Source organism: Thamnophis sirtalis, unplaced genomic scaffold (assembly GCF_051295495.1).
Source record: "Thamnophis sirtalis isolate CommonGarterSnake01/CBP01778 unplaced genomic scaffold, rThaSir2_p1.2 scaffold_1, whole genome shotgun sequence".
In the NCBI taxonomy this organism is placed as follows: Eukaryota; Metazoa; Chordata; class Lepidosauria; order Squamata; family Natricidae; genus Thamnophis; species Thamnophis sirtalis.
In genome coordinates this window covers 60,674,926-60,692,033 of record NW_028261381.1, presented here as the reverse complement: position 1 = coordinate 60,692,033, position 17,108 = coordinate 60,674,926, and the positions used below count along the sequence as shown (strand labels likewise).

General features: G+C 35.9%; 2 protein-coding genes across 6 annotated transcripts in view; one reads left to right on the top strand and one right to left on the bottom strand.

Moving 5' to 3' along the window:
- Positions 1–17,108, bottom strand: part of SLC11A1 (solute carrier family 11 member 1) — a 228,640-nt gene that overhangs the window by 39,924 nt on the left and 171,608 nt on the right. The gene's annotated exons all lie outside the window — the stretch shown is intronic.
- Positions 1–17,108, top strand: part of USP37 (ubiquitin specific peptidase 37) — a 41,396-nt gene that overhangs the window by 12,334 nt on the left and 11,954 nt on the right. For all 5 annotated transcript variants that reach the window (XM_087712825.1, XM_087712822.1, XM_014068994.2 and 2 more), the window contains exons 5-14: positions 5,412–5,587; positions 5,754–5,825; positions 6,384–6,481; positions 8,057–8,141; positions 9,343–9,498; positions 9,843–9,974; positions 11,179–11,302; positions 14,795–15,000; positions 16,372–16,489; positions 16,995–17,074. In XM_087712825.1, coding sequence (XP_087568951.1) covers positions 5,412–5,587; positions 5,754–5,825; positions 6,384–6,481; positions 8,057–8,141; positions 9,343–9,498; positions 9,843–9,974; positions 11,179–11,302; positions 14,795–15,000; positions 16,372–16,489; positions 16,995–17,074 — 1,247 coding nt within the window. The remainder of the gene's footprint in view (positions 1–5,411; positions 5,588–5,753; positions 5,826–6,383; positions 6,482–8,056; positions 8,142–9,342; positions 9,499–9,842; positions 9,975–11,178; positions 11,303–14,794; positions 15,001–16,371; positions 16,490–16,994; positions 17,075–17,108) is intronic.

Below are 17,108 nucleotides of genomic sequence, written 5' to 3'. Positions count from 1 at the left end.
AAATTAGAAAGCTTTGTTCTTTCTTCAATAATCAGTATTGGAAATCCCCTCATGATTCATTCTTAGGAGCAAAAGCATTCTTAGAATAAATTGAGAAATAGTGACAAAATTCATTTTTATGGCAATAAGGATGTTGATAAGCTGAGAAGAAGCCATCTTATCAACTCTGTGTGTAAGTCCTAAGAGCAGCTTCCACTCACACCTCTTAGGAGCTTGTAGTTTTATATGTATAGAAAAAGAAGAAAGGGGCCAAATTAAGGGAACCTTGATATAGCTGTAAAAACTATTACAGAAAGAGTACCAAGGTCCAGATACATTTTTGCATACTAACCAAGTCTATTATTCTACAGCTTATTGGCTAATTATTTATTCATGCACTCATCAACTATAGGGCACTATTAGATGTCTAAAGAATAGTTTAGAGTTAGAGTAACTCCTAACAAGCTTTTTTAGTATTACAATTATTTTACAGTTAATGCTAATAAGCCTCTTATGGTTAAATTGAATTAATAATATATTTAATTTTCATCTCCATCTCGACCCTGCCAATGTTTATGTCTTCTGAAAACACAGCTGGGGCACAAGAAAGAAACTGTGCAGAAGCTTTATTAATTTCAGTGCTTTTTGATATTTTCTTCCATTGCTCGGTTATAGTATTCTTCCTGATGCAAGCAGCTCAGGATGTCACAGATTTTTTATGTCAGTCCCCCATAATTCTCTGACACTATTGTGTGATCAGTTAAGCATGGCCATTTCTGTCTTTTCTGTAATAGAGAATCTTTGCAATTTTGTGCCTCAAACCTTTACACCAAAGTGAGAATAAATAGCATGTTGTGTAAGGAATTGACGTGACCCGACAAAAGCGCGAACGACAAAACCGCGCCGACTAAACCGTGTCACTAAAACCACGATGTCATCAACGCGCCAACAACAGCGCGCTGACAGAAGCGCGATTTAAGTTAAGGTAAGGGTTAGGGTTACAGCACGCTTCTGTCGGCGCGCTTCAGTGCTCATTCGTCGGCGCGCTTTAGAACTCACGGTTTTGTCACCGCGGTTTAGTCAGGTGCGCTTTTGTCAGGCGCGCTTTTGTGGGTGAACCAGGAATTGAATATCTGCCTTAATATCAAAGTTACTATAGTATTTGTAGTAACTATCCAAGGCAAGAAGGTTTTGAATTTGCCAGGACTATGTTGTTAGTTCAGCTTCACATTGATGAGTTTCAATTCTGTAAAGTATCAGGCCAACACAGCAGAAAGAGCAGTCCTATTGGTGAACTTTGACATAAATATTTCCTTGGATGACATTGGTAAGACTACTAACTAAATTCTTTCATCACTATAAAGCTAATATATTTGCTGTGATACTTTTGGCAAGAAATTACAGGTTTTCCTTACTTTATGGAATTAGCTATATGTGAATTCACAACAATGCAATTTATCATATATTGCAGGTAGTCCTTGACTTAAAACCATTTGTTCAGTAACGTGTTCAAAATTATGATGGCACCGAATGAAAACTGGTTACCATTGGTCCTTGATGTTCTGACCATCTCAGTAACCCTGTAGTCACATGATTACAATCTGGGACCTTGGCAACCTGGTCTTACTAATGAGCAGTTGCCAAGCACCCTGAAATCATATGATTGCTATTTGTTACATTCCATACCTGCTTTCCCAGAAAGTAAAGGGAAAGCCGACAGAGGAGATTGCAAGTGGCTGAGATGTGTCTCCTTTCACCAGTGCACCCTCTCCCTGCTCTTCTGCACGTGCCATGCCAGCTGCTCACTCACTGGAACCCTCCCCAATTTGCATGGACTCTCCCTGAGCCACACTTCTTACATATCTTCCACAACCTGTGCCCATCCCTCACACCTCCCTGCATACCTTCCCCAACCCATGCGGCACCTCTCATATGCCTTCATAGACCCTCCCTGCTATGAATCTACTGTGTGCAACGTAACAAAGAATTCATACCACTATGATGCATTCTCTAAGTCTGTCTGCCATGGTAACCACTTGCATTAAAAATTAATTATAGAAAAAATGGAGAAAATGTTTCCATTGTATGTAGAACACAAGGAAGAAAATATATTTGGATAACATAGTACTTAAAAATAGTACCCTAAAAATGTATGAGTACTTTTCTCAATGCATTTAGATGATGAAATTTAACACTGTCCCCTGTAATCCTCTTTACCCCACTGACGGAGTGTTTCACTTCATGTGAATTCATTTAATGGGCAGTTTTTGGAGAATGTCACTCAAGCATAATATAAAGGAAGACTCTGCTATATTACCTGTCCCAGAACTGTGAGGTTCTTTTTTCTCCTCAGAATAATGTACAATCTTTTTACAGGATATAGTTTCACAAGAAGATGATTATCATGTTTAACATGATTATTGCTTTTGTTGGACATAGGAAGAACAAAAGGAAACACTTAGAAAATGTAGTTTCTAGAGAAAAAATATAGGTCCTTTCCTACTGTGTTTGATTTATCTGTTCCCTTCCTGAGTTTCAGATCAGTTTAGGATGCTACAGAATATGTTTTCAAAAGTTCTTTAACATTTTTGTAACTGATTATCCCTCATGATGGGGAAAGGCCTACTTTCTTTAATAGCTGAGACTGGAAATAAGTACTTCATCAATGTAAATGAAGGGCGGGGTAACTTTAGGATGTAAATCCATCTCCAAGGAGAAGGAACACTGAGAGCAATTCCAGTGTTCCATTTTAGACCACTGTTCTTACAGAATTTTGTTGCATCTGAGTCTGAAGCTCATATGGCCTAATCCAGGTTAGGACTTGGAAGCTTATTGTGATTGAATCCCAGCATTTATGTCTTATCTAGACACGAACAGTAAGTTTTATGCAAGAATTTCAGAACACTACATTTTGATCTGTTTTTCAGTTTACAGAATAAGCATTTAGTAAACAAATTGAGAAAGAGTGCAGTAGAGTAAGATCCCTCCCTTGTTTAAAATTACATTATTCAATCACATTTAGTTTTTGTTTTTATGCACATATAATATTCAGAAGGGGCTTCTAACATTATGCAGTTCTATTTAGCCATGCACTTAAATGGCCTTACAGGAAGCATTCAGTTCTACAACAAGCTTTCCAGTGACTCAAGTCTTGTAGATAAACTCTTGATTCCAGTTTAATTACTGTAGCTTGAATATGACAGGTGCAGTAATGAAAGTCGTGACTTAAGTATTTTCAACTAAAGAGAGAGAAAATGGAGAAAAAAGGAAGTAGTGTTTACTAAAAGTGGAAAATAAGAAATTCTTAGGAAATAATTCAGTTGGATGGGTAAATTTATTGGGAATGTTTCTAATGAAAATGGTGAGAATAGAATTTATAGACTTAAGAATATCAGCACAACATTGTTTGGAACAGAACAGCTGACCTATTCTGTTGTCATTATTTTCTTGATAATTTCAAAATAGAATTGCATACACACCAAGTTTTAAGTTAGAGCAAAATGCCACAGCTATCTTGTTGGCATATTCCAGAGCAGTATTAGCTAGAAACAGCCAAATAGGTTTTCTTACACAGCAAGTTTATTAATAGTGATGGAGAGGCTAAATTGAAGTCAAAACTACTGTAACTAGTTGTAATAGTTTTCCTAAAGTTTTAGTACAGTTGTTCATAGGGGTGACTTTCTGGTTTGTCCATAAAAATCATTGATTTCAGGATCATTAAAATGATTGGACATAGCAGATGCATTACTGAGAGGGAAGATCATTGTCTAGTGAGGTAGACAAATAGATCAAGGTCAGAAACAAAGATTTCAAATCAGGAAATAGGGAATGGACAGTTATAATATGGCAAAACTAACACTCTGTAGGATCACAGTGAATTGAATGAACTCAATCACTAGAATCAAATCAGGTGAATCAACAAAGAGCCAGCATTATAAAAGGGAAAGTTGACACAAGACAAACAGGAGTATTTTAGTAGTATACTAGACAACCCATGACCAGTGGTGGGCTGCTGCGTGGTCATGCAGGTTTGGTTGAACCCTTAGCTTTGATTGCTGGCTGGACCTGCCCACCCGCTCTTGTGCTAAGCTATCCATTTATAACTAACTTTCTGGCTCGTTCCCCCTGCCCTTGCTGCCCAGCTGAGTTTCATGCAACCCGTGCTTTACTCACCGGAGCTGCCTGAGTCAACTACCTGCTTCTTTGAAGCTCCATTTCACTCCCAAAGGGGTGCGTGCGAGCTCACAACTAGCGAACCGCTTGTGAACGTAAGTATAGCCCACCTCTGCCCATGACCCATTGGGTCATTCTTTCAAACATATTGTCAGGGTTCCATATAGCATATTTCCTTACCAGATTCCTCAGTGCCCAATGTTGACAGAACTTTTCATACACTGATTTCACTAAAAAAAAGTTGTGATACATTCCGAGATGTATCTGCCTTGAAAAATAGCCAGTTGAATTGCATAGCATAAACACCAGCACAACATTTTTTTAAAATAAAGTTTGTTACATTTCAGTTCCAGAGAAATTGTAATTCCTAGATTTTGGACACATTCTGTAAGTTGAAGTACCTTCTTTGAAATATTATTGCCCTATGATGTGCCGTTTCGCTTGGTTAAAGGTTATGGGAATTGTATGGGCGGGGGGGAGAGAGACAGACAGACCACCTCAGGGTCGTATTGGTCAATTCAAAAGTCTCAGCATATTTATTAGGAGGGTAAAAATATTTATTACTCATGGTGACTATGTGTCCATATTGTTTTCTTAGCCGCAGCATGAAAGTGAATTTTCATTACTTTCCTATGGTGTGCTTTTAAAATTTCCTAGTCTAGTCTAGCTCTTGGATTTATAGTGGTCAACTACTAGCTAATCAAATTCTTTTTAACTTTCTAGGTGCTACTGCTTGTATTGAACTTAACAGAAAGGTGTTTTTCTGGGCATGATGACATGTTAATAGTCTTATTGCTTTAGCTAGTAGAGAAAGAGCTGAGCCTCTCTTTAAATTACAGAGAGCTACATTAATCAAGGCTTTTTATTTCTTATAGTCCTAAGCAACTTTTTTCACTGGGTTCAGATGAAAATGTGAGATAAATGTTAAGCAAACTGTAACAAACCCCTGATTCATGCAAATTAATCTCTATTATTTATTGGGTGATGACTTCCACTAATCCTGATTTTTCCTTTCTGATATGAGTTGTGATTAACATTGCATGTTGTAGGAGTATGGAAACCATTTCAATTTTGAATGATCAAATGTTTAATTTTCAGAAAGTTCTGCTTCACTCATCTTGAAATATTTTTGTTAATTTTTTAAAACTATGAGATAAAAAATGGACATCTCAGATTTGAAATAGTTCATTTCAAAGTATTGTGCACACTATTAGTATGCTTCAGCTGAATTTATCATTTTCTCTTTGGCTTATTTTTAGACTCCTAGAAGAGTGATTGCAGAAAATAAAGATGAAGCTCCATTTCGTAAAGTATTGGTCAGCCCAGGAAGAGCATCAATTAAGAATTCTCCAGTAACTGGAATGTCTTACAGCAGAGTTAATATTTCAGCTACTGCTACTTCCACACCTCACAGAAATGGATTATTAGAAAATCGGTATGAAAACTTTGAAGGCAACACGACTTCAATATTCATGATAGGAATAGGTTGTAAAGGTGTATTAACAAATAGCTGTTCAGGTACATGTAATTTGATGACCATGAAGTGGATGGGGTTTTTTACTTGTGGATGAACAAATGTTTATTTGTCCTTTATGAAATAGTGAAAGGAGGAAAAAGACATCCCCTGCGGTTGAGATGAATGAAGATTATCCTAAAGAAAATGATTCATCAAGGTGTGTTTTTTATTTTTATTTTGATTAAAATCTTTCTTTTTTTCTCTCTACTTTCACTATTAGGTATTTTAGCTATGGATGGTGGGGCGTGCACGGGTGCATGTACATTTTCTGTGTACTTCAATGTGCTAGTTAAAGCTCTGATATTTTGCTTGGGGCTCACAGAGGAGCATGGAAGTGTAGGGCTGGTTAGCACCCTGAAGGCCCTAGCCTGTCTTTTAATTAACTTTAATGTTGAACTTTAACCATCTTTGCTTATTTTTACATGTTATATATAGTTTTATGTTTTCATATGTGTACACAACCTGGAGTCCGTCTATGAAAGAGATGAAAGGGGTCAGATAAAAATGCTGAGCTTTTCCATTCTATGCTAACTAAATTAAATGTTTGAAAGAGACAGATTTATATTCAAGTAGTGTTTGGGTGTATTTTTCTATTAAATTTTAAAGAATCATTTGTGAATGCAGATAAATTTAAACTGAAGAATTAGTATATTAAGCTGAAATAGCATAGTGTTTTACAAATAATGCAATTAAGATCACATGTATTTATCTATAGCAATAACAAAGCCATGACTGATCCATCAAGGAAATTTTTACACAGCTGCAGAGACAAGCAGATGCATTTGAAACAGGCTGAGGAAAATAGGATATCAGGTAAAGAAATGACACTGTTTTTGACAGTGCTTATTGGTTTTCTAAGAATTAATTTTAAAACATAGAATTGTTTTGGATTTGGTTTGCTAATTATAAAACTGGCAGAAATTAAAATGAACTATATTTATTACCATATTTTTGGAGTATAAGACGCACCAAGATTTTGCAGAGGCAAATTAAAAGTTTTTGCACTCTGCAGACCTCCCCAAAACGGCCCATTTTTCGTCAAAAAAGGGCATGCATAGCCTTTAGGAGCTTATGGAGTGCTCCGGGAGGGGGGGGGGACGAGCAAAAAACCAGCCCATTTTTCGCTCATTTTTCCCCTCCCCAGCCCCTAGGAGCACTCTACAAGCCTCCTAAAAGCTGTACATGGCCATTTTTGAAAAAGGGTCAGGGTTTCGGGAGGCCAAAAATGTTGTATTCAGTGTATAAGACACACCCAGATTTTCACCCTCTTTTTTGAGGGAAAAAAGTACATCTTATACTCCGAAAAATATGGTAGTTCAAAATATAAAGATCCAAGGTACTTTTTCCTGTAGAAGCACCTAGGGTCACTGGGACTCAGATGGCATATAAATTATAATAATTTTAACAACAACAGAGCACATTGATTCATATCAATGGCAAATTATTTTTGCTTCTCAATTTTAATAAGAAATGGTCTTAGTAAACAGTAAAGTTTCCTATCTTCATCCTGAATTAGGGATCCTGTATTAAAATAGAAATTTAGGAGGCTTCAGTTGTAATGGTTTTTCATGCTATATAATACTTTCATTGAAAATCAAGATAAATCAGCCATTTTATAGAAAATGAAGTCACAGAATTAGTGCTTAATAAATGATGCAAGTTGAAGAGACTATCTCTTTGCTATTTGACTTCAGCTTCCAAATCAGGAAAATGTCCCCAGGTCTACTCTAACACAGGGATTTTCAAAAAAAATTCAGGCCACATAACCTGTTACTTTAAAAAAAATGTTTCCAGAATCTCTGATTCTGAGGCAAAGTTCTGTCAATTAAAAATTGGCTCTGCTCAACTGAGCCTTTCCCCCTAGTTTCTCATGAAATCCCATCAAGTGCTTGCAGAACTCTAGGATTCCATGAACCGAGTTTGAAAAAATATACGTATGATATAAATGTTCTGCCTTAGGTTTTAAAAATGTTGCAGGTAAAATACTTAACGCATTTCTTATCTCTGAGAATATCATCAATATGATTGTATTGATATGATTCTTCTGCTGGAAATAAATGACCAGATGATAAATTCTAATAAAGCTGAAATGTAACATGATAATTAGTAGAAGGAAACAGGGATTAAAAGTGATACTACTGGCCAGGAAATAGAATTTTGACAAATGAGGTGTTTGCAAAATATATTTCCAGTATTTCAGTTTTGTTGAGAACTGTCTCTGCTTAGCAAATGCACTCGATTCAGAATTTCAAGATACACATCAGGCTTCTGATAGAACTTGATATATTCTGATTCTGAATCTCATTTAAATTACTGAATAGTTGTGTGTGTGATATTGTTGGCCTTTAAGACAGTTTTTACAAAAAGTTGTATCTGTCTCCTTTCCAGGGGTTTTGCCTTTACAGTCATCTTCATTTTATGGTAGCAGATCTTCCACAAAGGATTATTCAGCTAATAATTCTAATTTGGACAGGTAAGTACCAAAAATAGCTATTCTCCTTTAAAATGCTTTATCATAAGAATGCTGTATTTATCAAAGAATCCATATTTTCTGTGAAATCAACTTATATTACTGCTTATTAAGATAGCCATGCCAAAGTGAATATTTTTCATTTCCTTGTGCCAAGAAGTGAGCTGATTTAATTAAGTGAGGACACTAGAAGCCATTCCAAGTATTGTATAAAAGACTAGCTACAGATATGCAGTCTCAGCAAGTGCCAGCAAGAAGCTAAGTAGTCCCTGGAAAACACAATACCATATCTTTTCTATATTGGGTCTGTCAAAACAACGTGGTTAGCTTTAGATAGACACCAGAAATCGAGGGCAATTTGAGGAAAGCTTTATGGATATTTAGACCTGCCAGGACCATTTAACCAGTTATTGCTGTGTTGTATACTCAGCTTCCCCACCTGAAATGAGCATAGAGGATAAGTAAGTCATATCAGAAGAATGTCTCAAAGGAATTTGGGTGCCAAGTCATGTAGAGCTTTAAAGATGAAAACCAGCATATTGAATTAAATTTGGAAACCTATTGATAACAGATGCACCATTTGCAACATCAGTGTCACTTGTCTCAGGCAATTCTTACCTCTGCTCCCCAGCAGGGACAGTTTCATTTTGTACCAATTGCATCTTCCAGGTGATGTTCAAAAGCAGTGCCATATACAGCTTAGTGCAGTAGTACCCACAAGTGGTGATCGGTTATAAAACATTGTCACCATATTCTTTTGCTTCAGGTAAGGCAGAAGCTAGACAAACGCTAGGGCCTCTACCTATGCGTTTAACAGTAGCTGGAGTGTAGGACTCCCAAGTCATAGACCTGTTCATTCAGGAAGAATATGGTCCCATCCAGAGATACAGATGCACCTAACAGAGAACTTGGCAATTGCTGCACAAACGGTGTCACCCCCCCAGCCGAGAATTATTAGATTTAAAAAAAACCTTTATATGATTCCCTCATTTTATTCTTAACATTTGAAGATGGCCCCTTTATAATTAAATTATGTGGATGAAAATAAAATAATTTACCTTTAAGGTAAGTACAATATTCTTTTAATGCTTTGATATTTCTCTAAGAAGGTGTCATCTTTGCTTATCTAACTGCACAATCAACCATAATTGTAGTAATAAGTTTTGTCATCTTTGAAATGGGTTTTATCCCTCTTATTTTATAGATCTAATGTATTGAATCCTTCGGCCAAAAGAAGCTTAGGTTTTCTGTCTCAGCCAGCCCCTCTTTCTGTCAAAAGACTGAGATCTAATCAGGATTACACAGGATGGAACAAGCCTCGAGTTCCTCTTACTACTCATCCACAGCAGCAGTTACAAGGGTTGGTTGTTATATCTTCAGCATCTCTTTTTATGTATACATGTGCTAAGTTGACTATTGAGGAAATAGAAACTCACTTCAGGTTTCTCAGCATTTCCTGCAATCAGTAATTTTTTTTATCCTTTCTATAGCACTTTATTTTCAGGAAGTGCTTTTTGCTTTTCTCCTTGTTATGTTTAAAGCATAACATTATAGTTTCTTAAGATAATGAGTAGGAGAGGACAATGCTTATGCACAGATACAGTGTTAGAATTATAATGTCTTCTCAAATGATGTAATCTGCGTAGCAAATTGTATTTATGCTGCCAGTATTTTAATCTGATCATAATGTCTTGTTCTTCACAGATTTACAAATTTAGGAAACACTTGTTACATGAATGCTATTTTACAGTCTTTATTTTCAATTCAATCATTTGCTAATGATCTTTTGAAGCAAAGTATCCCATGGAAAAAAGTTCCATTCAATGCATTGATCAGGTAAGCATCAGCTTGGTGAATAAATGGTTTTTGATGAATATCATCTCAAGCATTCAAATGATTTATGCAATTTATTAAAATGTATAAATGTACATTATCCTTCCTAGAAATATAATTTGACAATTGTAAAAGTAAATAGAAATGTATTTCTTTTGTATATAATCCAGCTCCAGAAGTAAAATAGAGATTCAAAATGAAATGAGAATGCAAGAATATTTATCATTTAGTATTGTCAAATTTCTTGAAAAGAGATGTTCCGATTTCAATTTTTAAAACATTTTTAATAATGCTGCAAAAGGGAAATGTTAGATTCCCTGAAATCAGTTTGCTTTGTTATGAAATCACTGCTGATTTTTCATTGTTTTAAACTAAACATTGAAAACCTATAATGGCAATTCTTTGGATCTTAAGGATAGTATCAATCAAGAACAGAATTTTGAGCTTTTGTTGGTGTATTACTCGTTTTCAGTCTCCCATATATTTCCATGTTATAGTTCTATCATACTATTAAACATATTGCATCTTCCATAATTAGCTTTTTGAATATTGGCAAAATAATGGGGAGCAAAAATTACTTGCTTTTCAGCATGTTTGCATCCTTCATTGGTGAGATCACATTTTGGGGGGAAGATAGGAAGCAAAGGTAGTGGCATTTTGGAGGATATTTTTATAATTAAATATTGCTTAGGGTTACTAGATACGTTAATTGGCAAAGGAGGACATGATCATTTAGAAAGGAGGACAAAGAGGAATGAAAGAGGATATTAACTTTATTGGCATTCATGTCAAAAATTAGAGTAGAAATGGAAGTTCTTAGGCCTACATGAAATTATTTTTTCCAGTATCAGAAAGACTGGCTTTTTAACAGAAGAATGTGACAAAGTATGGGTTAGGCAGCAAAAACTTTCAGTGTGTAGCTAATTAAGATCCTGTCAATTTCAGTTGATAGTAGAACCTAGCCAGAGAGTACTAATCAACTAATTAAAGTCACAACGCTAAGCTTGTTAACTTGTGGCTAGCATTCATTAAGGAATGTGGGAGAAAAGTGCTCAGGAACAGACAGCTTGTATATAACTTCAAAAGCCACAATATTTGATTTTAAGACACTGCCAATCAGACAGAGGACATGAGGACAAAATTGCCAGATGTCTGGTAACCCCAACATGCTTTTTAATGTCAAAACACTATCATGTATTTTTTCTAGACGATTTACCAATTTACTTGCTAAAAAAGATTCATGTAGCCCTGAAGTAAAGAAAGAACTACTCAAAAAGGTGAAAAATTCAATTTCAGCTACAGCAGAGAGATTCTCTGGCTATATGCAAAATGTAAGTATCATACACTGAAGTAACTGTTTTCAGTAGTTTGAGCTACTTTATAAGTCATGTCATTTGTTACATAGTATTTATATAAAAGCTGTTTCATATAAGTACCCCAAGCCAAAATAATCTTATTTGGGAAAAGAGACAGAAAAAAATTCAGATGTTAAATGCCCTTAGGGTTTGATTTTTGATGTAAATATTTCTTGGAAAGCTCACTCGTAGCTATGAAATTAGAATAATTACCCATATTATCTGTTATAAATGTGACCAATTAGTTGATTGTCTTATTAACCTTTTTTTCAGCCAAGTGTATTACACTTAACACTGCATAGAGTATAAAACTCAAAACAGTTAAGACATTTATCAAAATAAATTTCAGAGAAAATTATTAGACTTTCCCTACTATAAACCTTGTAGGAAAAGAGCTGTGCCAATAAAGGAGAATATTTGTAGCTCAGGGTTGATATGAAGAGATCCTTGGTACTCTCTGAGCTTGGTTGTTTTCTTGCAGAGGTTTCATTACCCAAACTAGGTAACATAATCAGTGCTAGAGAGAGCTGTGTTAATCTATGTAACTCAATATTGAAGTCTGATAGTAGCTTTTAAGAGTTATGCATTTTATCACCCAACATCAACTTTCAGGAGCTTCAACTGATGTGTGAGTAACTTCACTGATCTAGGATTTAAATACAGGGAGGGAGTAAGGAGGAGAAGAGTGGATGGTTATGCAAATGAAGGTTCCATGGGGTACAGATTCTGTATCAATTACCGTATTTTTCAGAGTATAAGACGCACCTTTTTTCCTCAAAAAAGAAGTTGAAAATCTGGGTGCATCTTATACATCGAATACAGCATTTTTGCCTCCCAAAGCCCCGCCCTCTTCAACAAAATGACCTTATGGAGGCTTTTAGAGAGCTCCCGAGGGCTGGGAAGGGCAGAAATGAGCAAAATGTGGGTTGTTTTTTGCCCCCCCCCCAGCTCCCACTGTGCAAGGCCCCCCCCCAGGCTATTCATGCCTTTTTTTTAAAAAAAGAAAAAGAAAAAAATGGGCCCGTTTTCATGAAAAACGGGCTGTTTTGGGGAGGTTTGCAGAGTGCAAAAATTCCCCCCCTTTTTGGGAAGCTCTTTAACTGATTGATAAGAATTATATTGATCAAATGCTGTGCCAGCAGAAACACCTACCTATCTACTGTATTTCTCTCTCTCTATTTCTCTCTCTCTATCCCTCTACCTACCTACCTCTACTCTCTCTCCCTACCTATCTCCTGTATTTCTCTCTCTCTCTCTGTTTCTCTCTCTCTCTATCCCTCTACCTACCTACACTCTCTCTCCCTACCTACCTACTGTATTTCTCTATCTCTATTTCTCTCTCTCTCTATCCCTTTATCTACCTACCTAACTACTCTCTCTCTCTCTCTCCCTACCTACCTACCTACTGTATTTCTCTCTCTCTCTCTCCCTCTATCTACCTACCTACGTTTTTTAAAAAAATTACCTCTTCAAAACTTTGGTGCGTCTTATACTCCAAAAAATACAGGTAACCATTATAATGTTGAAAACTATTGCTTGTTTAGATAGCCTGAACCCTATTGATGTATAAACTGAGTTATTTCATGCTCAGTTGTGCTGACCTTACTGCTGCTATGTTGAGTTTGTAAAGAAATGTCCCACGAGTTTAAAAATCTATCTCAGAATGTCTGAACAAACATGGTTTTTAGCTGTTAAGTGGTAAACTATTAACTATCTCTCCTCTATGGAATCTTGGTCTTCACTGTATATCTGCAGCTTTTCCTCCAAAATAGAACTGTGGCTAACATTTATTATAGCTGATGTTCATATAAGGCAGCATCATCCCTTCCAACCTTTTGGGCCAGTGGAGAGATATTTTTCTACAGACTGGAGGGGGCATGGTTTTATATGCTGCTTGCATCTTGAGGATAGGGCTTTGCTTGTTTGCATAGCTCCATTGCTGGCATACTAGGGAATACCCTATGGAACGAGCTACCCCCAGAGATCCGGACCTTACCCACTCTCATGGCCTTCCATAAAGCTATTAAAACCTGGCTTTTCCGGCAGGCCTGGGGCTGTTGACCTCTTGGTTGAGGTCCCCCCCCCCCCTTGATTGGGTGCATGTTGTGCTTCTTCTTAACCTTGTTGTATCTTATTGTTTTAATCCTTTTTAAATATTTTTTTCATTTCTGTAAGCCGCCCGGAGTCCTTCGGGATTGGGCGGCCTATAAATTCAATAAATGAAATGAAATGACCATGACCATGACCCAGTGCTGATCCATGGACCGGGGTTGGGGATCCCTGATATAAGGTATCCCTGATATAAAATTTTGGCACAGCTTGAGTAATAGGCCTCCATAATGACCTTAGATTAGACAATTGAGAGATATTGAACAGATGCAGCATTGGAGATGAAGGGAAATTTCAAAATAGGAGCATTTTTGACAAATGATTGTTTTTACCTAAATAGATTACATCTACAATTATCACTTGAGTGAACATAAGGCTGATTGATAGCTGATTGTCATTTCTTGAAATATTATTGTTCAGTAAAGGAGAATAGTGCATTTTCATTTTCCATCTTTTCCTCAACTGTGTTGCCTTTGCACTGAATTAAAGTTTCAAACCATGCCCTCTGCTCTGGCAACAGACTAGTACTCTGACAATCTTTGAAAAAAAGATACAATATAGTTGTATTTGTGGAGAATATACCATTCATTGTCTGTTATACTGTCCCTTGCATAAAAATTTTAAAAGGGAAAAATTTCTGTCTGTAGGTCTTAAAATAGCATTGATATTGCACACCAACACACCCAGTTATAATTGAGGAGGCATTTTGAGGCATTTCTCTCTGCATATCAGAACCTAACTGATTGCATTGTCTGTTCAATTCACAAGGAAAGTTCACAGTTTTTTTAAAAATTAATGAGTTATTTATTTGCATTTAGCCAAATTTAACAAAAGTGTGACTGAGAAAAGCTTAGAATTGTTCTAGGCCATCTAGGAAACTAGTTGTTGCTAAATTAAGATGGAATAATTAAAATGCAGCAGATAATGGAAAGAGTGTGGGTTAGGGTTAGGGTTAGTTCTAGTACACTGTCTAGAAATTATTTCTTGAACTTTACTTTTTGTATCTTGGACTGTATTTTGCCATTTAAAGAAGAAAAATGTAAGCATATAATTTAAAGGAAATAATATGACTATAGAACGTGAATAAGTACAAGGGATTCATAAAAAAAATTAATTTTCACCATTATAATGGTTCTTTACAATGAATCACAATGTTGCCATTTTAGTTGAATTAGAGGTAATTCTCATTTAGCAGCTGCCTTGATAAGCAAATGTTGTAATCACACAGATGAAAAAGTAACTTTGTAACCAATCCTCGAATTATGATTTCACAACTTTTTAAAGCAAAGGAAACTGAAGTATGATTATAAAATTGTAGTGTTTTTGTAGCACTTTAAAGAAACATATTGATGATTTTAGGATGCTCATGAATTCTTAAGCCAGTGTTTGGATCAGTTGAAGGAGGACATGGAAAAGCTGAACAAAACTTGGAAAAGTGAGCCTATTTCTAGTGAAGACAACTTGTCCGGGCGCATATCAGATGACTTTTCAGCCACTAAAGTTTATACATGTCCAGTAATTGCAAATCTAGAATTTGAAGTTCAGCATTCAATCATATGTAAAATGTAAGTCTTTAAAGATATTATTTTTTTCACATTCTTGTTGCTTCCCTTTCCTCATATCATTCTCATTGAGTTTGATGTTAATACACACAAGCCCTGGCTTCTCAAGCAATTTAAGTAGTGGATGATTCTAATGTAACTAAGCATCATTCACTGGGCACTCCTGGCATAACTTGGAAAAAATATACACCCTACTCAAATTCTGCTTTAGTTGAATATGTAGGGGGCCCTACATATTTTCTCAAAGATGTTGAAAATAGTGAAAAGTGGGCATATTTTAATTCATCAAGTATTTCTAACGGTGTTGAACCTCAGATTGCAATTAATGACATCTTGAGATTTGTAACTCAGAAACAGCTGGGAGAAAACAGATGCCAACACAGAGATTGCAGTTGTTTAGGGAAAGAGCCACAGTCAGTATTTTAATATTGTATACTACTTATTTAAGAGCACTTGAACTCTTGTGAGGAATCCAATAGTGCCAATTCCTCTTATCGCACAGCTTTTCATTCAGCAAATGCTCTCACAATAAAGAAGTATGGGAACAATTTTGGCTGTTCTTTTTTTAGCCTACATATCCCATCCCCACGAATCTGTTACAGAAAGTTATGAGAACTTCCAGAGCATCTGGAAAAGTATTCTGAGAAGAGATAAATGTCAAAGAAAAATGACCCAGCTGGATTAAAAGCTGTTACATTCTAATTTGTGCTAAAATGTTATAGAATGGAATAGAATAGAATTCTTTATTGGCCAAGTGTGATTGGACACACTAGGAATTTGTCTTTGGTAAAAAGACAAGGTACATTCGTCAAGAATCATAAGATACAACACATAATGATAGTTATAGGGTGCAAAAAAGCAATCAGGAAACAATATCAGTATAACTCGTAAGGATATAAACAACAAACTTACAGTCCTGCAGTCATAAGTGGGAGAAGATGGGTGATAGGAATAATGAGAAGATTAATAGTAATAGTAAAGCAGCCTTAGTGAATAGTTTGACAGTGGTGAGGGAATTATTTGTTTAGCAGAGTGATGGCGTTCAGAGAAAAACTGTCCTTGTGTCTAGTTATTCTGGTGTGCAGTGCTCTATAGTGTTGTTTTGAGGGTAGGAGTTGAAACAATTTATGTCCAGGATGCGAGGGATCTGTAAATATTTTCACGGCCCTCTTTTTGACTCATGCAGTGTACGAGGTAGGTTGGTAGTAACTGTTTTTTCTGCAGTTCTGATTACTCTCTGAAGTCTGTGTCTGTCTTGTTGGGTTGCAGAATCAAACTAGACAGTTATAGAGGTGCAGATGACAGACTCAATAATTATCTGTGTATGGCATTAAAAATGTGGCAAACTAAATGAGGTAAAACTTTTCCCTGCAGGTGTGGTGAAACTGTCATCAAGCGGGAACAATTTAATGATCTTTCCATTGACTTGCCACGAAGGAAAAAGCTGCTTCCGTCTCGATCAATCCAAGATTCTTTGGACCTCTTTTTCCGGGTATGCAATATATATTCTTCCATATGTTGTTATATATTAATTTTTACTTATTTTTGTAAATGTTTTCTGAATATTATTTGTACTGTACATTTTTTAAAATTGCAAATTGAATGCAAATCAATTATATGTTGAAGAGTGATCTTGTGGAAATATGTTAGAGTAGTGTTACATGAGCTTGTTTCAAGTTTCTCCATGGGCTTTTTTGGGAATGGGGTGGTGGTTAGAATCTTTTGTATTGTATTTGTAAAAAAAAATCCTGAAGGTATTAATTCTCTGTAGGAATTGTTATGTAACTTTTGGGCCAATTTACCTGGATTAATCTCAAAAACAAATTAGTCAGAGTTTCTGGTTCTTTTACAAATCTTGTTCTCTGTATTTTTTCATGGATATTTGGTATAATTGTAATAAAAGATTGAATAGCCTTAGGTGTAAATAAATGCAATTGTTTATTTTAAAGAATTTGTTTTTATCAGATTACAAACCTTGCACGTATTGTATCTCTTAGGCAGAAGAAATAGAATACTCCTGTGAGAAGTGTAGTGGAAAATCTGCTCTTGTTACACACAAATTCAGTCGATTTCCCAGGTAGGTATATAAACTTGGTACAAAAGTTATACCA